We start from the raw sequence: 26,326 nt of genomic DNA on the forward strand, positions 1-26,326 counted from the left end.
AGCACAAGACATCAGAACGAAAGACAGAATTAATGATGAGACAAAATCATAGAGGGATTTTAAGGATTCTTCCTACAAATGTAGAAAGTCACTGGGATAACCTTTTTTGCATTAGCATGCTTTTAAAGAAGGATATGAAGTGTGAAATTCAAATGTCTGACACTGAGGACTAACTGTAATCATACGTGAATTACCAGGGAGTGGGAAAAAGGAAACATCATTGACATTCTGACAGCAGGGACAGGTATAGGGTACATTGTGTGTGTGTGTGTGTGTGTGTGTGTGTGTGTGTGTGTGTGTGTGTGTGTGTGTGTGTGTGTGTGCCATAACACTATGCGGCTGCCACTCTTAAATAGCACAGGAAAGTGCTTAACTGCACTCCTTATACTACAAAAAGTATAATGCCAAGGAAAACGGATCCAATAAGGATTCATATCATAGTAATTGCACACAAAATAGTTTATCGAATGCTTTCATCCCCAAAGAATACATGGGACTCCATCAGAATGCACTCACTAGTTTTTCAGAAACATGCAAATTAGCCAATAATGAAGCATTTCCTCATTGCAGCTAATGTGTCTCTGAATTACAAATCTTCTCATCAATGGAACAGGGCCTTTTTATGCAACCCTTATCACAAGTAATGAAGCTCTTCATAAATTCCCAAGTCAGTTTTAAGAATGCTGTCCCTTAAATATTCACAGAAATCCTGGCTATTGCAAATACAGTAACATGTCATACTAAATTATAGCCCTAATACTAATAGAAAATCTGTCAAAATACACAGAAACACTGCATGATAATTCCAAATCACATTTAAAGGTATAGTGGTCATCTAGTATATAAATTTGAAATGCAGCAATTTAAAACCAGTCAAAATGCAAAGAAAAGCCACCTGGTTACACTATTCACATTTTAAAAAGTATTGTACTTATCTAATACCTTTCACTTTCAACAAGGGCTTGTTATATGCATATAATTTAACTGAGGAACATAATAAACAGTTAGTTCAGTCTGACATTTAGATTCCAGCAGCGGAAAGTGAATATAAGAATTAACCCCTCTTTAATTAATGCAGTGTCTGTAAAACACTGAATGAGGAGGTATGGTTTCCCTTGGCTATATGCAGGTATCTGACTAAAGCAGTTTTCTCTTAATTTTTCTTAATTGCCAGTCACACATCCCTGGATGCATGCCCTGAAACAGATATTTACTGTGTGACATAATAAATCTGTTTCAGTCAGGTTCAGTGTGCCACTTTTAGTTTCTGCTACTATTGTGGTGAGCTGGCAACTAAATCTAACATTTGTGCTTATCTTTCTTTTTCTCTTTGTTTTTTAGGTATTTTTCTAGGATACTTGCTAAGGGGGATGTAATATTCCAACTGAAGTTTGTGTCTAAGAGATAATACTGTAGCATATTGAAGGCTGGTCCCTTTAAATGTGCTAGCCTAGAAGAGTAGTAGAAGAGATCATAGTAATGGATGGTCCCTTTAAGTAAATTAACATTGAAACAAGCAAGAATGGTACAGCCAATGAGGGTCAGCTGCATATATACAGGTAATTGATGCAGAGGATATCAGTGCTCAGCAAATTCAATATCTCTGGGTCTGAAGTGGGTCAGAAGGGATTCTAGTTGGAGTTATGTAGGTCAGATGGAAGAAGGGAGATGGTTCAAAGGGAATTATGTGAGGAAAGGGAATTGATCCATGACAAGAGAAGTGAGATGGATTTATTACTGTTTGTGTAAGAAAGTATAGCGATTTAATAGATCCCTACTGATAGAATTGGGAACACATCTCTGCTATGTAGATGACATTGTAAGTATTGTTTTATTTTTGCCAACTACTCTATCACACTCCTGTTCTGAAAGGAACACTGTATCTTAGTACAAAAATATGTTGTAATATGGAAAAATATTCCTGAAACATATATTTGTTTATGCTGGATTGACTTGTTTGATAAGAAATGCATTTCTTTTCTGAATGTTGTTTATTTTTCAATAAATATGACTTTGAAGCCACAATGTTGACTTAAGTGACTGGTTTGTCACAAAATACCTGCATACTACTGTGGTATTATGCATTTTGTTCTATACTGTGGACTTGCCCAAAGGCTACCTACTTCTTTGAGGTATATTCCCAACTGGATGCAGACTGCAGAGTAACACATTACAAAAGAAACGTGCTGGGTTAAAGAACTTGTTAATTACTTTTGGAGTAGCTGGCTATCTGTGAGTGACCCATTCTTGTGCATGCTGACTGTAGATATTGAATTCTGGTTGAGGATGTAAAAACTGATTGAATCCCTATTAAATTCTAATAAAACTTTAGTGACATTCACTGCTGCACTAAAGGAGAGATGTGCAGCAACTGATCAACACACTGACAGTCTTCAGGACAGAACTAAACAACACTGGACCCAGCTTTGAGAAAGAACTCATCAGTGAACAGGACAACTCATGGTCACTTTGCAGGAGGGATATCCTTCCACAGATCAATTCCTGCAACAAATTTCAACACCGGTTAACCTCCTGAGGAGCACAGAGTTCCACGGCAACAGTGAAGGGGACTGGAATTAAGGATATTGTGCAGGATTGTGTAGTTGCTCTTGAAAGGTATGAAGACAGCTAGCTAACGCTTTTGACAAAATTCCCCACTCAGGCATAGCAGAAAAGCTAAATAAACTGTGAATAAACCCCTGTGTCACCTGTGGGATAAAGCTAAATAAACTGTGAATAAAGCCCTGTGTCACCTGTGGGATTGCCAGCTGGCTCACAGATAGAATGCAGGGAATCAAAATAGAGGAAGTTACCTCCACAAAGAGATCAGTCACCAGTGGACTCCCCAGGCTTCTCTGCTGAGACCTCACCTGTTTGGCATATACTTTTCTGAAGGAAAAGTCAATACCAAAGGACTCTGGCTGCCTAAGGATTGCACAGCTAAGGAGCAGTCACTGATTGGATCCCCAAATGAATTAGCCATCCTGCAGACAGGTTTGTCCCAAATAGATAACTGGTGCCAAAATCATGGACAGAAACTAAATGGCAAACAATGTATTATTGCATCCTTTGGGAAGTCATCTATCCCAGAGAACTACTACATTACTCACCTAAGAGTTGACTCAATCGTTTGGGATTTGGGAACTTAAGTGGGCAGTGACCTAACTTTTGACCAAAATAGCATATCTAAAAAAACCCTACCTTGGTTTGTGATTTACTTTGGAGTTGACTTGTAAGAGAAGTTTTATTTGAATTTATATTTTATTTGTTATCACAGTTTTTCACTGTTTGTAGGTAGGAAGGGCTAGCTTGTTAACAAGGTTTACTTTGTATAATATTTTGTTTTTACCTTTAATTTCATTGTTGGTTGTTAGAAAGGGATATGTTTTAGACAAGCAAGCTTTAGCCATGCTAAGGGGCATAGACAGGTATAAATTCAAACAGACTGCAGAGAGGAAAGTCCTGAGCATACCTAAACAATCCTACCTTGATTTGTGATTTATTGATTTTTACTGCTAAAAAGAAGTGCAACTGCAAATGATAGAGAGCAGAAGCTACTGCATGCTTTCACGCATGACATAAAGGAGTTACAACCTTTGTCTGGCTTGCAGGACTTGTACGGTCAGAACAACTTTACTGTACTCTGTACTTACTTTACTATTTAGTTGTATATTTCTAGTGTGATTTTTTTGTCATAGAAGTTGATTTAAGTTCTCTTTGAATTCTGTGGTTACTGATTTTGATTATTCTTTTCTTTTGCAATATTTTGTTCATTTGAAGCTGAATATGGATTCCTTAAATGAGTATGTAATAAGCAATTTGCTAATGTACAAATATCTTGCACAGTGCAATAAATGCTATGCATATTTAAAGATAACAGCTGATAACACTGGCAATCTGTGTTTCTCGTTGGATGATTTGCTTACTATTGTTAGAAGTAAATCTAGACTTAATGAAGATGAATGCACATGTGCAATTGGCATGGCTTGGAGAACTGTTGTTTCATATATTAATGACTGGACTGGTGAGATAAATCATGTTATGCAAAGAACAAATAGAACACATTTAGGAAATGATGCATCTATTTTCTAGAAAGATCATTCAACCACTATGAAACAAGATGATGCCCCTGACAAATTTGGAATTCTGGAAGCAAGTATTCAGCAATCTGAGGATCTGGTTTGTTTAGAAAGAAAACAAAAAAAGAAAGGAAGGAAGACATTCTCAACAAATAACAAGGAAGAAAAAGAAACTGATTAATGACTGTAAAGGAAAGAGGATACGTACAAAAAAGGGCACTGCTTTGTTGTGTAACACAATGGTGACAGGGAATTATAATATTTTTCTATCTGAAAACCTTCAGTCTGCAGAAAAAGGCATCATTTTTCCAAAAGAGAAGGTAGAAAAAAAAGAGGCAAGGGGCAAGTGAGAAAGAAGAAATCAAAATTGAAAGTGGAAAGACTGAAGAACATTAATGTAAGAAAAAAGAAATGGGAGACAAATGTTAACTACATGGCTCAAGTTCTAGATTTATAGTACCAGCTGGATCAGAATTTACTACATATTGAAAATGGTGGGATTAATAAGACTAATGGTGATGAAGATCTATCCTTCGTAACAATTGATAGAGCAGATATTATTGTATTAAAAGCTGAAGATTCTTCAGAGCTGGCGACCAAAGATAATCTTGTAATTGGAGATTCAATTATTAGAGGAAGTGATACTTATATTTGCAGAGATGATAATGAACATCGAATGATGTTATGCTTGCCAGGAGCAAAAATAAAAGATGTGAGACAAGCCTTGGAATGCCTTAATGTAAAGAAGTACGGATCCATTATTATTCATGTTGGTACAAGTGATGTCATCTGCAAGGATTCTCTGACTGTTAGTAGGGAACTGACAGCCCTCCTAGATAGTACAGCTTGTACTGGTGTTAGAATATATTTTTTACAAATCACCTACAGAAAGGATAGTCAGGTCATCGTGAATGAAAAGGTTTTTTTGGGTAAATACCTACATGGAAAAAATGTCCTGTTTTTAAAAAATGGAAATATGTAGAGCATCCAAGCCTAGTTTTGGGCACATGTGTTCAGACAGGATGGGTGCATTTGTCAAGATCAGGGAAGAAACATTTTGCAGCAGATATTTTGCAATATTTGACAAACACTAGGCAGGATTTTTGCCAGGTCGAAAATTTAACAGTTCACATTTAGCAGCATTGGATGCATCACTGATGGTTATTAATGCTAGGAACATTAATAATAATGTTTTATTTTTGAAAAATTTGCTACGTTCCCAAAAGATTGAGATTGTTATTTTTTGATAAACATGGTTAAAGAACAATGACTGGAAACCAGTTCTGTCAGGGTATAAATGTTTTTACTGTAACAGACATTCTAACAAAAATCAGGTGGAGGTGTTATGATAGGGATTAAAGATAGTTATGAGACCTGTGATTATTATATGTTCAATGATAACACCAATACTATAGACTGTGTAACTGTGACAATAAAGACAATCCTGGAACATATAACAATTGTTGGAGTGTATAGACTACCAAAGTCAAGTGCAGATGACCTAGAGGAATTCATGCATTTCTTGAAACACAATAGGGAAGATTAATATTAGCTGGGGACTTAAATTTACCAGAAACAGACTGGAAAAACATTGATTCAACAATGTCAGTAAGGAAATTATTCACAACGTATATTCAGGAACAACAATTGCTTCAGATTGTAAAAAAAAAACCTACAAGGGGACGGAACATACCAGACATCGTTTGTGTTTCTTAAGAAATTACTGTTACTTCAAATCAAGTTTTACCTCCGTTGATGTGCAGTGACTATGGGATTATAAAGGTTAATTTGTTGCGAGATAATTCTGCAAAAAGAAATCTAAACCAATGCAAAGAAGGTTAATTACAGATTATATGGAAGCAAAACAGTTATTAAGTAAAACTAATTGGAGTGAGGTGTTCAGTGGAAAAACTGCAGGTGAAATGTGAAAAGTTTTAAAAGATAGATTGTTTGAGAACAAAAAAATCAAAAACATGTTTAACATCAGGATCTAGGCATACAACATCAGGGGGATATATTTCGAGAAGAACAAGATATCTGATTAAGGTGGGAGACAAAAAATATAAGAAATGGAAGAGAGGTCAAACTGCAACTTTGAAAACTGAAATAAACAAGGTAGACAAACAGATTAAGCATAGTGTGAGACAAGATCAAGAAAAAATTTGAAGAAAATTTCTATAAAGATATTGAGCATAATAGGAAACCTTTTTATAGATACATAAGAAGTGAAAGGAGTAAAGGCACACTAACTGATAAACTGTGTGCAGATTCTAAAATGCATTCTCAGACACAACAGATTATAGATATATTTACAAAATCTTATACAAAACAGTTTTGCTCCACAAAAGGGGTGATAAGTTGTCCTAGTGACATCCAGATAACCACAGTTACTGGATTCAGATTAGATTGGGAGGGTGGCCTAATGGTTAAGGTGTTTGCCTTACAAACACAAAGTACAGGGTTTGAATCTCACAGGGGATAATTGGCTAGGCTTAAAATGGCTCACAAGGGCAGTTAGCCTACTACTAATCTATGAACAAACTGACTGCAGTGATGTGAGCTACAACTGCAATTTTGTGGGAGGGTGGCCTAATGATTAAGGTGTTTGCCTTACAAGCACAAGGTGCAGGGTTTGAGTCTTGCAAGGGATAATTGGCTAGGCTTAAAATGGCTCGCAAGGGCTGTTAGCCTAGTACTAACCTATGATACTATGATACTATGATATTGAAAAAGAACTGTGCAAACTGGATCCAAACAAAGCACAGGGAGGAGATGGACTTAGTAACAATAATTGAGAACACTTAAAGAACTAATGGTACCTTTATGTCTATTATTCACTAGGTCATATAAATATGGGGAGATTCCTCAAGATTGGAGGCATGCACTTATTAAACCTGTCTTTAAGGGAAAGGGGAGTAGGACAAACCTAGAGTCATATAGACCCTTAAGTCTACTTTCATGTTGTGGAAAAATAATGGAGAAGGTAATATTGGATATGTTATTGTCAGAAGTGGATAGGTTGTGACTTGAAGCTATATATCAGCATGCATATGTGGAAAACAGATCTATTGCCACCTGTAACATGATGTTCTATAACAATATAATAGCAGCTATGAATGAAAAATGGTGTTGTGATGTAATTTATATAGATTTAACTTCAGCATTTGACAGGGACATACACAAAACACTTATCAATAAATTAGTACAATTAAGGTATTGATGTATTCTTGATAAGATGGCTAGCTGCATGGCTTACAAATAGGACATGGCAAGTATCATACAGCAACTGGACAGTCAGGGTGTCCCACAGGGCTCTGTCCTAGGCCCTTATTTGTTTAGATTGTATCTTTCAGACCTAACATTTTCATCTGAGATGTTCTACAGTCTACATGCAGATGACCTTAAATTGGGTAACGTGTTACAGATAAGGCATGTCTGCAGAATAGCTTCACTAAATTGACCAGTTGGGCACAGGAGAATAACATGCTGATAAATACATCAAAAACTAAGGATATGAGACTTAGGAGACATAAATTGAAAGGTGAATATTTAATACAGCACACAGTGATTAAAACTGTAGACTGAAGGACCTAGGTATATGGGTAGATTTATCCATGAGTTTTTCTAATCATATCAACCAATTGGTTAATGATAGTTATAGAACTATAGGTTGTATAAAAAGATTTATAAAGTTTAAGAAGTCAAAAATGAAGAGGTAATTGTTTGCTAATTATATTAAATCCAAATCTGAGTATATAATAACAATATGGAAACATTATAAGAAAACAAGTATGTAAACTAGAAAGAGTACAGCGGAAATATTCCAAGGGCATCCATGAATGTGAAAATTTAAGTTATTATAAAAGACTAAAATATCTGAACTTGTAAAGTGTCTCTTACAGATATCTAAAAGGAGATTGTATTCAGTTATATAGGGCATTTAGCGACAACTACCTCTAGGAATGTTTGGGGTTATCAAAACGTAATAGAGAATCTTCAGAAAACCTATATAGAAGATTCTATAGGAATGAGAAGTTTACTAATTGGTTCTCTGAGAGAGCAGCTGATGCATGGAACAGACTACCAAATTATATTAAAGCAAGTGCTAGTTTAGATATTTTAAGAAGAGCTTGGACACTTATGGGAACAACTGTTTTGGTATATTAGCAGGCTAGAAGGGCACTAATGCTTGTGCTTGAAATATTTGTATGTATGTATGTGTGTATGTATATACATCCCCCTGGACTTATTTTATCTACTCTAATTTTCTACCTATTTTAATTCTCATCTCTTCATTCACTACTTCCTCACCTTGCTTATAAACCCTCCTTCTTTCAACTTACTCTTCTATTTTTTCCACAGAAAAATGTATATATATATATATATATATATATATATATATATATATATATATATATACAGATATGTACATTGATACATACATTTTTGATTACACAATTGTTTGTTTGTTGTATCATCTGTTTATTTCAATGTAACTAAACTGTTACCTTTGTACCCAGGCTAATCCTGCAGATGGTCATTTCTTGATCAGCACTCTACCCATATAAAATAAAGAAAGAACGAAAGAAAGAAAAAAGTTAGAGGGGTTTATAAAATTGTGGTTCAGGAAAAAGTTATGAGCTATAGGACATGAAAACACTTTCCATGCCTTACAAGTATGATCCCTAACTTATAGTTTCTTTGTCTTAACATAATCATTTACAACTTTCCCCTTAGCTTTTTATTAGAAAGTGGGTGATTTTTAACTTGATCCTCTGTTTAATTTCTCCAAGTCTTTTGGATTTCTATTAACATGATGTAAACAGATCTCATGTCCAAGTCAAAGTATGATTAACGTTCATGAAATTAGTATTCTTTCATTCTTTGATGTCAGCCAGAAGTGCTCTTCACAGCATCCACAATGTGCCCAGTAATGGCTCTTTCTGCAATTCATACAGAGTTGCATGTTATCGGTAACATATCTAAATATGACTGTAATTTCTTATTTATGAGACCCATTGCTCCTGCTATTACTGAAAGTGTATGGGTATCCTTCTTCCACATTGCCCTAATTTCTGCTTGCAAATCCTGGTATTTTATGACTTGGTGTCTCTCTCTACGGAAGACACAGTAATCACTTAGTGTAGCAATTTCAATGATCAATGCTGCTTTTGCCTTCTTTTCCTGGACTACTGTAGCTGTTTTTCTTGCATCTATTTTTGAACCGTTGGTAATGGGTGATCCCATGTGATATAAATGTCATCATTTTCTATAATGCTTTGTGGCTCATATTTCCAGTACTTCTCAGCTACTTCAGTATTGCAATGTATGCACAATGCCAGTGCAACAGTCTTCACACATTATTATCCCTTTCAGTATACAGGCCTTCTGCCATTAGTGAATCACACCTAGCAGCAAGATGAGTAACTGTTTCCATTTCGGTTTGTTTTACAAAACCTGCATTTGTCTATTTCTGTAACATTAACCTTTCGTCTTTTGGTTTAAATTCACCTCTCCTTAACTATTCCATCAACATGAGGCTGTTCCAAGATTTGCTGTACTTGCAACTATATTTATGCATTTTCCATATTTCGTGCCTTCTTATCTGATCCTTCATGTTATATTCCTTCTTTTGTTTTTTAGCACATTTATTCGCTCCTGATTTTTGTTTACTTCTGGTTTGATTTATATTCCTGCTTAACACTGATATGCTTCTGCTAAACTAAGCAGGGAAGTCATCTTAGACTATATCTGGATCTTGTGAGGTCAGTAGAAATGTTTGCAGTCCTATAACTGCAGATCTATATATGTAATCAATTTCGAGGAGGGCCATACCTCCTTCAGAATGGGGAATATATAGTATTGGTTTACAGTGATTTTTATAAATCATTTGATAAGCATGAAACATTTTTCTTGTTTTCTTGTCCAACTGATCCAATACCTTTTATGACCATCCAATCACCCCAAAACTGTAAGTTAGAACAGGAAGAGCACATTGGTTTATAGGTTGGACTTTGTTCCTAGATGTCAGGGCTGTTTTCAGTATTAATTTTAGTCTTGTAAAATATGTCATACTTAGATTTTTCCCTTTTTACAATTCATGAACCTCTGGTAGAACGTAAGTGATGATGACTAAGGTAGCATGGATTGGTCAAGAATGAAAGACTAGCCTTCAATCCAGAAGAAAATATTCAATATGAGGAAATAGGTGCTGCTGCATAATTATAGCCAGAGGAAGCCTGCTGTCTTTAAGTTGATGCCCTTGTACCAACATAGTTTTCAGGGAGACAGGTAATAATAATAATAATAATAATAATAATAAAAATATTTGTTTTCTTTTCCAGGACCTGTGATTCATTGCTTTTATTGTTGTTGATATTCCAGGTTTAATCCTACAGATTTATATTATGCTTATCATTTATATGCTTAACGTTCCATTCTAGTGCCTTTCTGTTCCCCTGTTCTTTTTGTCTGCCCCATTCCTCACAGAGATGTTATGCTAAAGCTTCTGAAAGAGCTCCAGTATTGGCTTTATTTTATTAGATTCCCCTATAGCTAACCTGCTTCTTCCTTGATTTATTTTCTCAATCCTCTCACCCTTTTCATGCTATGGTTTTATAAAGCTGTTCCTCTGGCCTCTGTCCCTTATGGTAATGTGAATTCCAAAGTCTCTCCCTCCCCTCTTTCATTGCTATTGTCTGTTGTTAAGAACTCTTGCCATGCAGTTTTTCCATAGATCCATCCTAGAAAGCAAATTTTCTGTATAAAATGGTCCATAAAGCTGTACTCCTTAAAGTAATAAATATAAAGCATGTACCTTGTGTTGCCAGTGGCAATGCCTATAGATTTAGTAGAATTCTGTATTGTGTAAACATTAATGTTAGTAGAATTTAGTACTGTTTAACATAATCTGCCTCAGTAAAGCACCCGTGTTAGTCTGCACCAACAAAGTACCCTTAATAGATTTCAGTCCCCAATACACCACCCCCTTGTTGCTCACCAATCAAAGGACTAGACAGCATGGATATGCAGTTTTCTAACTTCTCAGTTAATGTTTCTCCAAGTTCTCTGCCTATCCATCAACTGTTAACTGTCAAAAATGTAAAACTTAAATGTGTGTTTGTGCTGAATGTGTCATTCACTTTCATGTATCAAGTATATATATGAAGAATTGTATATTGTGATTTTGTATACAGATAATATTTAAAAAAGAGCTGAAGGCAACATTCAGTGTAACAGATGCAGTTATGTAACAAGTTCATATATGACTCGTTTATGACTCCATTGTAGTCCATGTTGGTGTGAACGATTTGAGACATACCTCTCTGAACTATATGAAGAGAGACATGACTGAGTTCTCGGACTGTGTGTCTCAGGCAGGTATGTCCCTAACCTTAAGCAGCAATTTACCTTCACCTAGGATGCTGCCTCAATACAAATAGAAAATGACTGATTTCAATAATTGGCTTAGCTTCTGGTATCATTGTAAGGGGATCCATTATCTGTCAGCCTGTGATGACATGACCAACAGACCTCAATGCTTTGCCAGAGATAGTCTTCATCTGTCACACCTCGGATTTCTGCTACTGGCTAAGGCTCTTGCCACCTCCATAGTGCCTTTTTAAGCAGCATCTCAAGGACAAAATTCCCAATGTAAGACCTCCATCTAAAAGCAACCTCAAGATTATGCTGCTAAATGCTAGGAGTCTCAACATGAAACTGCACTCACTGGAAGCTGTCCTCACCTTGGAAGATGCAGACATTTGTGCAGTCATGCAGACCTGGTTCAAGTCTGTGGAGAGCACCTCAGCCATACTAGGTTACACCTCCTTCCACACATTCAGACCTCAAACTGAAGGCATGAATACTAATGGAGGCAGTGCATCAATATTCATTAACGATAAATACACCTCCAGATTGGTAAAACAGTATCATTCCCTGGAGACACTTCAGGTGCAATTAACTGTTGGTAGGACATCAATTCAAGTCATTCCAGCTACAGGACCTCCTCTGTAAATCAGGACACTCACTCTGCCTATTTGGATCTACTTGAGTCTATCAAGATACATCCAAACACCACGGTTTGGGGTGACTTTAACTACCCATACATTGATTGGGTAAATTATTCGTTCTCAAACTCACTCGCCCAAAGGTTCCTCGACTTCATTAACTCCAATGCCCTGGACTAGTTGGTTGACACCCCCACAAGGGGTGCCAACATCCTGGATCTGGTGCTTACCTGTGGCAGACCACTGTACCATTCCCACTGTGAGGTACTCCCTGGTGGTATCTGACCACAAATCGGTCTCATTCAAAGTAATTATCACACGTGATCCCCCCCCCCCAGCAGCAACTAAACTAAAAAACTTATCCAAAGCAGATTATAACCTTTCATGGGAAGGTATAAATAGCTTCACTACACCTCCTCCCTCAGATGGAACTGGCAACTATGCAGAGTTCTACACCAATGCTTTATACAAACACCTGTATACCTGCACTGACTTGGCCGTACCTGATTGGACCAAAACAAGCTCTTCAAGGAAAAGCAAGCCTGCCTGGTGGACAACTGCCATTAACAGGCTTTACAATAAGAGGAAGAAATTGCTGTTTAAGAGTAAGAGGAAGCATGCCCTCCTAAACTGGAAACACTCCCTCCTCAGCTTAAACAAGCAAATAAGACTTCTTGTGATGCCCTTCAAAGTGAGTCCAAATTAACTTCCTCAACAGAGGACAACCGCAAGGCATTCTATAGTTTCATCCATAACCTAAAAGGAAAGGCCCAGATTTGTGCCGGACTGGTAGTTAATGATACCACATATACTGAGCCTGTGGAGATAGCTAACCTGTTGGTTGACAGGTTCTGTGAAAACTTCACTCCCCAGTCCCCACCACATGTACTCCATGACATCCTTACCACCTGTCCCTGACTTTGTATCTCTAAACAGCAGGTCACAAATGCCCTCTCTAAGGCCAAAAACACAGCATCTATGGGACAGGCTGCGTCTTACATGGATTAGCAACACTACTGGATACTCTTTTCAATCATAGTTTAAGCATTGGCTCGTTTAAGCATTGGCTCTATCCCAACTTCATCCCTACTGAATGGAAAACAGCCACCATTATTCCTTACACAAAGGTGGTGCTACCACTGACTCCAAGAACTAGCCTGACCAGCCTCATCTCCAAGGCCATGGAACAAATCATCATGGACCTTATAAACAAAGATATAGATAATCTCCAAACATTTGACCCTACTCAGTTTGGATTTGTCGGAGGGTGATTATGCCTGTTTAACCTTGTGGACTTCATCAAGACAGTCACCAATGCCTTAGACGAAGGGGAAATTTGTGCATACAGCCTACCTGGACTTAGCCAAGGTGTTTGACACTATCCCTCACTCAGGCATCCTTGACAAACTCACCCAACTAGGCATCAACCCTTATATCATTAAATGGGTTTCTAACTGGCTCACTGATAGAACTCATATAGTCAAAATAGAGGAATCCACCTCCAACAGCAGACCTGTAAACAGGGGTGTTCCACGGGGATCAGTCCTGGGACATCTACTGTTTAGAATCTGTTTCTCCAAAGTACAAGCAAAAACTAAAGGTCTATGGTTGACAAAGTTTGCTGATGACTGCAACCCGGGAGCAGTCATAGAATCTCCAAATGATGTCAACATCCGACAAGAGGGTCTTACACAAACAAATGATTGGTACCAAAGTCATGGCCTTAAACTCAATACAAAAGAAATGTATTATCATTCTTTTCAGTAAAAGCGATGTTCCTGCTAACTACCACATTGATACACATTAAGTATGCACTCAGTGGTGAGAGACCTGGGAACACAGGTTGACAGCAAACTTACCTTTGACCACCATGTCTCCATAGTGGTAAGAAGTGCATTCTATATTGCTCATCTCATAAGTAAGGCCATTGCCTCCAGAAAAAAAGAAGTTATAACCTCCCTGTACTCTTCTGTCATCAAGCCAATAATTGAGTACAACATCCCTTTTGGTATGTACCTTTCTAAGCACCTGCATCACTTAGGTTCCTCATAAGGAAAATTCAAGGTCTTCAGCATCTGTCCTATGGGAATCGTCTGAAATCACTGTCACTTTATTCTGTCTCATAGAGACTACCCAGAGGTGATCCCTGCCTTGCATACAAGGTAATTTCTGACCCTGCATTAATGGAAATGCTGCATATCCGTAAGTCAAGTGGTACGCAGGTTATTTGCTCTAAAGACCTTAATCTGGTATGTGACATTAATAAAACCTGCTGAAGGGACAGATTTGTCTCCCAGAGGTTACCACACCTTTGGAACAGACTCCCACTTCATGTCAAACAGAGTACTTCTTTGGTCCTCTTCAAACACAATCTGGACAGTTGGATGGGTGACTGTAAATTCATGCTGGTGGTTCCACCTGTGTCCCTCTTGGACATGGGCAATAGGTGCTGATCGTGGAAATAAGAGTAAGAAATTGGCTAGGCTTGTAAGGGCCCCACGGCCATTAGCCTAGTAACTTTCTATGATCCTATAGACATATCAAACCTGCAGATATTTGTCAAACAGGCACATGACCTACTGCACAATGACATTTTAAACATATACAAGTCCATTTAGCCATTTAAAATCTGAGATATGATAAAGCACAGCCATTTTATTTCTGGTGCCTCCATTGCAGTCACACCACAGTAATGTTGGTGCCATACTTGTACTCCCCCAGGTGCTAGAAAATTTCATTACCTAGTAGCTATAAATTCACTGCTGTCTTTTTTTCCTAAATGCAGTTTATATCTTCATTTTTGTGCTATCCTTTCAACCCATCTTGTGTATGGATATGTCCAGAACACCTGTGCATTTATTTAATGTACACATTTATTAATCCCTATTTCTTACTGTGTTTAATTTGATTGTAACAGGCAAACAACTTGGTGCAACAATGATCTGAAGCTATGATAGTGATTACCATGGAGGAGCCTACAGATAAGACACCAGCCATTAGTGGATTCCTGACAATGGATGTGGAAAGCCACATATGATGAAAAATGCATGATCTGTGATCCCTGATAACATTGCTACATAATAGATACCTAGAGGCAGGGGCGGCTCATGCTATAGGACTGCAGGACTGCAGCCCCCCCACCTGTAAAAAGAAATGTCCCTCCATTATACAAAATGAAAATAAAACAATAAAAAAAAAAAAATTCATGTCTCGGAGCTCACGCATGAGTGCTGAGTTCCTGACTGCTGTGTTAGGCAGTCCAGAACTCTAAGCATGCATGCATGCTGAGTTCCTGAACACTAGACTGCTTAGTTAGGCATTCTGGATAGGGAAGGAAGGAAACTCCTCCCTGCCAGCCCAGAGGTCTGTGCGGTGACGATCGCACAAACCGGAAGCACACTAGACTGCATCGCCCGCAGACTGGAGGCTCCAGCCTACTCACATCTCACAGGGAATCCCAGAAACAGCCTGCATGGGCTGCGGATGTAGCTAGCAGGGGTGATCGGGCTACGGAGGATGTAATGCAGGCTGCTACAGATGCGCAGGCTATGGACTCTGAGTTATGGAGGTGATTGGGCAGCTACAGAAGGTAGTGTGTGTGTGTGTGTGTGTGTGTGTGTGTGTGTGTGTGTGTGTGTGTGTGTGTGTGTGTGTGTGTGTGTGTGTGTGTGTGTGTGTGTGCGTGTGTGTGTGTCTGTGTAATGCCCCAGTTGCTACATGGTGGTGGGTAGAGAATAAGGCTTGAACCCTATACCTTGGGCCCAACTGGCAAGAGCCTGAATTCCCTGCCCACCACCATTTGTAAAACATTTGCAGATTTTTGCCTCATATTTTTTCTGTTCTGTTCCTCATAAAATCTGTGGTTTCTGTATTTTTGTTAATTAACACAGCCAGTAGTGCAGTGGTAGCATTGTTGTCTGACAGCTACAGGTTGTCTGTTTGATTCTTGACTGGGGTGCCTTCTGTGTGGAGTCTGCATGTCCTCCCTGTGTTTGTGTGGGTTTGCTCAGGTGTCCTCAATGGATATTTGTCCCTATTTTTTGGTCTGTATTCTCCGACTATTGGCTTCGTCCAGGTTTTCTGTGCCAAGGTTGAGAGCTATGGTGATAACTGAATTCACTGAATATGTTTGGGGGCTGTATTCCCCCATTATTGGCTTTGTTCAGATTTTTAGTGCTAAGATGTTGATGGCTATGGTGAGAACTGAACTCACTAAATTGTAGCCATTTAAGTTTCAGTCTTCCTTTCTTTCATAAAACAGATGATTTGACATAGTGGTATGTTGCTTAGACTGTTTTGCACAGGGTCCTGGTTTCAATACTTGGCAGTGAAATGTATGGTGATAACACAGCATGTTATTCTAACAACTTTCCAATATTATACAAGCAATGTTTAAAATGTGTCCCTGTTTTTTGGTCTTTTGCCCCCCCTCCCTTAAATTTCGGATTTTTCCAGATTTCTTGTTTTGCAACGTGCAGAGATGCAGCTGAGTGTCAAGTAGATTTTATAGGAAGGTGAGAGCTGCAGGGGAACAAAAGTTTAGCACTGCTTATGCTGAGTTTGCTTGTGTTGATAATAGCACAATAGGTAGTGTGCTTGCTTTTGATGCAGAAGGCTGTGGGTTCTACTCCCACAGTAAGTAGATGCATTGCTGATACTGTATTGTATTATAAAGGGGGTGGATGCTGCAGTCCTTTTTGGTGAAGATACCTAGTAACTATGAACCTGTTATCAGTTTGCCATCCATTCCCTATTTGCAGTCCTTTTTGTTGAAGATACCTAGTAACTATGAACCTGTTATCAGTTTTCCATCCATTCCCTATTGCAATATTACTAGCTTATCGTTTTTTTAATGCAACTTAGGCAATTTATTCCTCAAGGGCAACAGGCACTTTATTTGTAGATGAAACAATTAAATATAAAGTTGTTTGCTAGCAGCAACCTCTTCATTAGTTACAGATTTCTTTACTGTGGAATTATTTAGATGACTTTTACTTCTTCAGAGATTGTGCATATTTACTGATACTGGTGGACTGTAGAAGTTTGAGTAGACTTTTATGATAGAAATGTTCTGAATTGTGCAGTTTTGTCGTTATTGGTGCATGCATTTTGTTTTATTGTTTACTGGAAAAATGTTCTGAATTGGGCAATTTTGTCATTATTGATGCATGCATTTTGTTTCATTGTTTACTGGAAAAATGTTCTGAACTGGGCAATTTTGTCATTATTGATGCATGCATTTTGTTTCATTGTTTACTGGAAAAATGTTCAAAACAAATTTCAAGCACCCTCTAACAACTGTACTATATTGTACAAGGAATATAGTTTAATGCAATCAGGAAGGTGTATCAAAGACCACATGTATGTTTCGTGTCCAAGGAGCCCATGATTTGAAAACAGCCCAAAGTTAATCTTTATCTGCCACTGGCAAAATGTATTTTCTTTGAATGTGGGTTTCAATGCTGTTTCAATGAATGTGAGTTTCAAGGGCAGAGAAGTTTTAATGCTAAGTCTGTTTTCATTGTGAGATTGCATTGCTTTATTTAGCAGATGTCTTAGTGTTTGCGCTGTAAAATGCAAACTAAAACTAAAACTAAAGTAAAGCAGTATGCACATTAGTATTTATGGTAAATGGGGTGAAATAGCCAAGTAATGGTTCATTAATGGCTGCAGGGGGAAGGCTCCATTCGACCATGATTTTGTGAGGGTGAAGGGCGGCAAACTCAGACAGCCCCGGATGAACTATACCTCTCAACTGTCCAGATTTTCACAGAATGAATAGATTTTTGCTTCTTATTTTTGGTTTGTTCCTCATAAAATGTGTGGTTTTCTGGCAAATAATTTAGGAATTAAGTCACTAAATAATGACAGACACTGAGTTTCAGACTTCATAACCTTCAGAAAAATGCATGCTAAAGCAAGACCTGTTATTCTATCAATTGTCTCAGTTTATACAACAATTTATAGTACTGTTTATATGTTCCGCCAGTATATATGGCCTTGTCCAGATTTCCTGCATTAACAGGTTGAGAGGTACATGCAAATAAATTGCTTTATAGAATTAGCCATATCCAAACCTCTCAACTGTCCCTGATTTTGGCTCAGAATGTTGCTCTTCCCCTAATAATCCTGCCACAAAATGTCAGTTTTCGAAGAAAATGTGGAGGGCTTACAATTAAGAAATAACTGTAATAATCAGAGTTATAGATTACTTTTATTTCAGAAATGCATGTAGATTCTTTTATTTTGTCAGCTTCTCAAGTTAGCAGTACTAATATTAAAAAAGTGTCCCTTCTTTGACATGTTCCCAGCTGTATTGTGTGGCTATTTTATATTTGTGCATCACATTTTTGGTCCATTTTTCATAAAATTGTGGTTTTTTTGGCAAATTATTAGCAAATCATTAAAGACTGAAGTTAGAAAATAATGACAGACATTTGAGTTTCAGATTTCGTACCTTTCAGAAAATTCATACTAATGCAAGACCTACTATTCTATTATCTTTCTAAGTTTATAAGAGCAATATGTAAAAATTGTCCTCATTTTTGGGCCTTTATCCCACTTCTATGTATGGCTCTGTCAATATTTCTTGTTCTGAGGTTGAGAGGTATGACAAATGTGTCAGGGCCATCACAGTCAGCCAGAGACATTTCAAATTGTGACATACTTGTTGCACCCCACTCCCCCATGTAGTGACTCTGGATGTGTCCAAGCAAGGCAAGGAGCAGTTATGCAGTGTAAATGTGCAGAGTATCCCCCCATCCAAGGTAGATACAAGTGCTACTTTTATTAATTCCTTGATTTAGCAGAATGTTCTGGTTTCTGTCATATTTTTATACTGTTGATTTATGCTTATTATTACTCAGAAAGTGCCTGTTGATCTGTGTTTAAGTAACAATGCTTTAATGACCATCAGGTAAGCTTGTCTGAGATTGTAAGATGCAAGTAAGCTTTAATAAGCATACTGTTAAAGAATTGCCAACATTGAAAGCCTTTCTGTTGTTGCCATGCAGAGAATACTTACATAACTAGATAATGTATAAGCCTTGGGTATTGAAATGCATATGACAGTATTTGTAATAAAGGACAGGATTACATTATTTTAAGAAGCTCATTACATTTGTTGGAGACTTGCAGTCATCTGTGCAAGCTTTACCTGTAAACCAAACAGAATGCCAATCTGTCATGTGTGGTCCATAACCTGTGCATTAATCCTTTAAGCAATGTATCGTGAGCTTGTTTCTTGTTTGCTTTTCATTTTTTACTTTGTTCATGTTTTCCCCATGAAACAAGTAGATAGTTGTCAGGCAGCAGGTCTTTTTTGGATAAGAAACATTTTTACAAGTGGGGGTATCTCAGAGATTGCTGCTTTCAGCATGTTACTTGGTACTTTAATAAAGCTGAATATAAATTATAGTTAGAACTGTAGTGCAAGGAGAAGTGGTTTGAGTTGAGTGCTGCTTGTTTTTCTTATACTTGATTTTGACTGGCATTCCATTAATGTATTTAAAAAGTAATTTATTTTTTTCATGCCTCACAGCCTTTTTGTTTCCATCTAGCTATTAAGTAAGCTGTCATGCAGCCAATGCATTGAAATATTTTTCTTTCTTCTACACTTAATTTTGTCTTGATTGGACTCTCATAATGACAGTTTGGCACCTAGGGCAGCTTATTTAATTAAAGTTACAGTTTTTGTGGTTTTGATCATAGCACCTCCCATTTCTGGTTGACCTCACCCCCCTCCCATTGGCCCCACCCATTCACCTGTTTCCTGCAGCACCCCTTTGATTTGAAGTCACCAGCCGCCACTGCCTAGAGGTCCCCATAATAGCTATATTTCTCATGCCATCCCCACTGTGAGTTAACATATTCTTATCCTGTGTCTCCCTCAAGCCTCTAGGATCTCAAATTAGGTAGGTTAGTAATCACAGAAACAAGGGCTATGACAACAGACCAGTAAAAAAAAACATGTTTAATGTTGTGATAATAGATTTTTGAGAAAAAATTATAAAAATGGTAATGAAAAAGGAACAGAAAGTGCTTATATAATGGTGTTGATGTGTCTCTTGCCCTCTTGTTACCTTATTTTAGAAAATGGGCAAATTGTGCATTAAACACTGATTGGAGAACAAACATTCTCTAGCACAGTGCTAATGTACAGGTTATGCCCACTGAAAAACAAGTACAACACTTCACTGCAACATATTAAGCTGCTGTGAAGCTCAGACAATCCAAACAGTTCCATTATTTTACACTCTCTAAAAAGTGAGCATACAACTAAAATGAAAACTAAGTTAAAAAAAGAAAAAGAAAAGCCCGTGTGTGTTTGGGTTTATTTTGGTGTGTGTGTTTGTGCACATGTCTGCAAGTGTGCTTATGTATGTACATGACAGCAAAAGAGTGAGTGAGCGAGTGAGTGAGTGAGTGAGTGAGTGAGTGAGTGAGTGAGTGAGTGAGTGAGTGAGTGAGTGAGTGAGTGAGACAAAGACCAGCAGACAGTACTGACTGCAACAGGCAGTCTATTATCAAGGATTTATTAAATATGTAATTTAATGTAACTCTTTCTTCTTACCATTGTTTACAGAGTATGCTTACCTTAAAAATCACCGGGCAACAAAAACAATGGACAGTAAAAGGCCACCTCCAAAAGATGCATTGAGCAGGTCTAAAAATAAAATTGTTTCCAAGCTTAGTTCTGTAAGAACAAAAACTTAAAAATGAAAATGACCTGACATTCACTGCTAATGTGCTATTTTTATAGTTCCCACATCTGATCAGAGGAATTATATTGATGATTGGAAATATAGAAATGCCATTTCTTTCTTGTCTGTTATGACAAAATGTATTTATGACCAGGCATATACAGCGTACTACTAAAAAGTTGTGGCAATGTCTTTCTCTGTTTTTCTATTCTGGTGTGTATTCAGGTACCTTGAGCAATACTGATGTGTCTATGTTCCAGTGGTTGATTCAGTTTTATTAGGATTGTTACAACATGCAAGAATCCATCTGTGTTTTAAAGCATGCATTTCTATGCAGTCTAAAATGGAGAAGGCTAATGAAGTATTACCAACATGTTAAAAAAGAATATTTATCTTGGTTGTATCCATTCATGCAGTTAGCACAGTATGTCTTGAAATCGCTAAATTCGTCTGCTTATGTGGTCTAAAACTTATTTGTTGACAATCAGAAGAAAATAAAGGATGCACTTCAAGGCAGTTGTTGCATAAGCTCCTTGCAATCTGAAATCACAGGAGTTTAATACACTCATCAGAGCATATTCACATACCTCTGTCAGTAATCATATACTAAAATAAGGATGGTTTATACATCAGATCCCAGTAGCCTTTACCTATATCTTCAGATAAGCATAAAAATCTTCAGTCATATTATTATGCTTGGACAATGTTCCTCCAAATAACTGGTGCAGGAAATTTTGGAAGTATGGTGTTTTATATATGTGTGTGTTTGTGTGTGTATGCAGATTTTCAGTGTGATATGTTTATTACTTGATTTGTATGCATTTGGATTTGACAATCATAGGTGTCCAGTAGTTTCATTAAAAAAATATCAGTGCAACCAGTGCCAAACATCATGGCAATAGGGTGCTTAAACTATATATTGGCACTGAGAAGTTACTTTGTATGTTGAATGGGTATCTAATGCAAAGTAATAGTTAAGCGCCTTTCATTTCAAAATTCATCCTTGTTGCCAAGACTGAAACTGAAATCTTTTATATTTTCTTAGTATGCGGTGATGAGATCTGTGAACCAGATGAAGGCTGTGCCCTCTGTCCTGCTGACTGTGGTCCTTGTCCCATGTCAATGTCCATCAAAATTGCAATCGGAATTCCAATTGCCTTTTTCTGCAGTGCTTTCTTGCTCACCCTGGTGGTAAGATACACTCTCAAATTGCATTTGTAAAGTACATACAAGTTACTGATCTTTGTAGAGTAATTCAATAAGGTGCCATAAAAGAGTAAACAGGCTGTGTTCACTATGTCTATATGTCTGAGTGATTTCATGCTTAATTTCTCCAAATCTTTTGAGTTTTGAATACCATAATGGGAATGGACCCCATTCCTAAGTCAAAATATGATTAAAGTTCATGAAATTAGTATTGTTTCAATCTTTGATGTCAGCCAGACTCCGCAACACATGCAATGTGCCCAGTAATGACTCTTTTGCAATTTGTACAGAGTTACATGTACTGGTAACATATCTAAATATGATGGTAGATTCTTTTTGGAAGACCCATTGCTCCTACTACTATTGGGACTGTCTGGGTATCTGTCTTCGACATTGCTCTCATTTCTGTCTGCAAATCCTGATATTTTATGACTTTGTGTCTCTCTGTATGCAAGACACTGTAGTCACTGGGTGTGGCAATTTCAATGATCAATGCTACTTTTGTTTTCTTTTCTTGGACCACTATATCCAGTTTTCTAGCATCTATATTTTGAACTGTCGGTAATGGATGATCCCATGTGATGTACACTTCATCATTTTCTATGATGCTTTGTGGCTCATGTTTCTAGTGTTTAGCCACGTCAGTACCATAATGTTTGCACAATCCCCAGTGCAACAATCTTGCCACATTATTATGCCTTTTCAGTATACAGTTCTTCTCCCATTAGTATGTCACAACCAGCAATGAGGTGTGTGACTGTTTCCAATTCAGTTTTACAAAACCTACATTTGTCTGCATGTCCCACATGTTCAATGGACTTTGTAAACCAATGTGTATGCAGCCCACTATCTTGGGCTGCCAATATTAACCTTTCATCTCTTGATTTGAATTTCCCTCTCCTTAACCATTCCTGCGTTCGTTCCTGATCAACATGAGGATCTTCCAGAAATTTCAATACTTGCAAATACATTTATGCATTTTCCACATTTCTTGCCTTCTCATCTGGTCCTTCACCTTATATGCTTTTTTTTGTTTTTTGGCACATTCAATTGCTGCCTGATTTTTATCAATGTCTGGTTTGATTTCCATTCCTCCTTGACGCCGATACACTTCTGCTATATTAAGCAGACAAGTCATGTCAGATTTATTCTCCTCGTGTTTCAAAACTTTCACTACATTTGAGTCTTGTAAGGTCAGCAGATGTGTGGAGTCCCACGATTGCAGATCTATACATGTAATCAATTTCAAGGAGGCTCATCACTCCTTTGGAACAGGGAATATGTAATATTGGTATGCATTGATTTTTATAAATCATTTAGTGAGCATGAAGCAGCCTTCTTGTTTTCCTGCCTAATCTATTCAACATGTTTTTGGGCCAGTCAATCACCCCAAAACTGTAAGTTAGGACAGGAAGAGGAAACTGGTTTATAGTTTGGATTTTGTTCTTAGAAGTCAATGCTGTTTTCAGGATTAATTTAAGTCTTCTAAAGTTTTATTTGCATTTGTTCATTGTTTTATTGTTCATCCTTTATCAATTCCCAAATATTTATACACTCCTTCTTGCTCAAGTTGTTTTATATCACATTCTTGTCCCAAACTGATGTTTTCCTGGTGTTGCAGTTTTCCGGCTTTAAAGGTTGCTTTTGCATTTATCAAGAACTGATGACATTCTCATATCATCTGATAAAGTTTTGAGAACTTGCAGTTATTCTTTCAGCTCCTCATCTGATGAGCTATACAGTTTTAAATCACTGACAAAGAGAAGATAAGTCTTTACACTTTGTTGTTTTCTAGGAGCCAAATTATAGCCATGGCCTAAGCTATTAAGTAGACAACTTAATAGGTTAAGGGCAAGGCAGGATAGCAGCAGTGACAGAGAGACAACATGGAATATCCCCCTTTGAATTTTTATCCCTGGGATAATAATTTGTCCTTTACCATGGCTTAATTGCAAAGTGATCTGCCACTGTTTCATTGTCACTGTAATGTAATCAATCAGTGTAGGGTGTATCATAAATTTTTAAGCACTCTTTTATCCATGAATGCTTTTTTATAGTCAATCCATGCCATACTTAGATTCTTCCCATTTTTACAGTTTGCCACTATGACTTTATTTAACAATAAATAATCCTTTGTTCCATATGGCTTCCTTTTATTGCTCTCTTGGTCTACTGCCATAATTGAGTTTTCTTCAAAATGACTATAAACTCTGTCAGCATCAATTCCAGTGTATAGATTATATGTCATTGGAAGGCCAGTTATTAGTCTATAATTTTTAGGGTAACTTGCAGGTTCACTCTTAAGAAGGAGCACTGTTTTTCCTGGTGTTAGCCAGTTTGGTGTCTTTTCAGGGTGTGCATATAAATAGTTCTTACTCATGGCTAAATCTTCATGCAAAGAAGTTAATATTTCTAACCAAAAGTTAGGTACAGCATCTAGGCCTGGGGTTTTCCAATTAGAGGCTTTTCTTAACTTTGTTTCAATCTCTCTGGCTGATACTTCATCCCATTTCATATCTTGTACCTTTAAACTTCTTATTCTTTCTTTTACTTCTTCTATATATTTAGCATCTTGGTTATATCCCACAGGATCTTCATAGATACTTCTCCAAAATGTATCTATTTCTTCTTTTTTTGGTGGTCTTTCAGTTCCTTTTACCTTGTTTCCCAATTCTCTATAAAACTTTTTTAGGTCATCAATAAATTGCTTATTTTATACTTTTCCTTTATATTTATCTGTGCATCTTCTGGTTGTTCCAACTGTGGTGTGATTTTTAGTTTGTTATTTTGATGGTGAATGATAGATCCTGGTCTGTTCTATTGCTTTCATCATGTCTATCTTTCTTAGTATTTTTGTTGATCTGTTTCCTCTTCTATATTCTTCTAACAGTGACACTTCTTGTCTTAGTTGCTTTATAGTTTTCTCTATTCAATACTTCCATGATGGTATTCAGTTTCTCCCCTTCCTTCCCTTACTACCCTATGTTTTTGTAGTATAATTTTATATGTTATTAGTTTAGCAGCACAGCAATATATCCTGTTTACTTCTGTTATATTGCATGGATCTGTATGGACAGCCCTAATTACTGTGTTCATTTGTTTTATTAAACTTCTGACTTTTTAGGTTTTACTGACCTTCTACAGTCTATTTATTTCACTGATCTTAATATATCTATCTATGTTTATTAAATCGAGCAACTCTTCACTTAACTCATTTTCCTCTAAACTGAGGGCACATTTTTTTGTTTTCCATTTCCTACGGGCATTCTATAGAAAGTTCTATAGCAACTTCCTGTGTCACATTCTCTTCAATTTCATCCTGTGCCATCTGTTGCTCTGTCATATGGGAATTCACTGGCCTATCACTTCTCAACATTGACTGCATCAGTTTTCAGTTTCCTGTTCCTTCCCATGCTGTCTAGTGTGAAGTGAACATTTATACTGGTTTCCTGTGGAAGGTTCCAAAATATTTTCATATGGCACCTGACCAATTGGTTCCTGTTCAACTGGTTTCCCCTTAATTTGGATATCCATTGCTCTATCCTGTTGTGGTGTTTTCTGAATTAGATGTTCTACACTGAATCCTTCACTTTGCAGGTACTCCATAACCTCAGTTTCTATTGCTTTAACTTCTCCATTACTAACCTCCTTTTCTACTTTTCCATATATATGATTAAAAAACAAGAAAAAGACTAAATTATGAATTAGGGAAGCTATAAGGAGATGTTTTAAACAGAATGAGTGTTGAGTGGTTTGAATAATTTTGCTAAAGATGCTATAGGGTGAACATGTGTGACCAAATCCTGTAATACAACAGACAGGTGGGAAAAACAAGGAGTCTGTTGAGCAGAAACTGCACCAAATTATTTAGGTAGGCAGGCTATGTTTCTTTTTATACTACTTAGGTATAGTATTATATTTCAACACTTTTTATTTAAGATGCATATATATCATTATTCAGAGATGGAATGACATCTGCTCTTTTGCACTTCCAAACAATGTGACTGCAGTCTTTAGTATTGTGTGTGTTAACATAAGGGCTACATTTACAACAGTCTGGTGTGAACATTTGCTTTGGGTGCTTGTTTTTGTGTATTTTACATACAGTCAACATCTGCAGCAAATTGTGAACTGAACATCAGATGCAAGAAACAGCTACTGTAACACTTTCCTTTGTAGGTCACATGCTGCAATGACTAACATCTGGGAAAGGCTGTGATTCTGAAAACTGGCACCAGAGCTATTAGCTTGTAAGACTGCAATGTATTTTAGTTAAAATAACAGAAATTATAGTGGTTTGCCATTACCCCAAAGTGCAGCTGGGCTTGAT

General features: G+C 37.2%; 1 protein-coding gene across 1 annotated transcript in view; it reads left to right on the forward strand.

Annotated features, from left to right (window-relative positions):
* The window catches only part of LOC122814291, a 344,228-nt gene that overhangs the window by 219,975 nt on the left and 97,927 nt on the right, over positions 1-26,326 (forward strand). Inside the window, exon 7 of the mRNA XM_044086879.1 lies at positions 21,836-21,981. Within this exon, the coding sequence (XP_043942814.1) occupies positions 21,836-21,981 (146 nt within the window). The remainder of the gene's footprint in view (positions 1-21,835; positions 21,982-26,326) is intronic.

Source organism: Protopterus annectens, chromosome 10.part0 (assembly GCF_019279795.1).
Source record: "Protopterus annectens isolate FY-2018-M chromosome 10.part0, PAN1.0, whole genome shotgun sequence".
In the NCBI taxonomy this organism is placed as follows: domain Eukaryota; kingdom Metazoa; phylum Chordata; order Ceratodontiformes; family Protopteridae; genus Protopterus; species Protopterus annectens.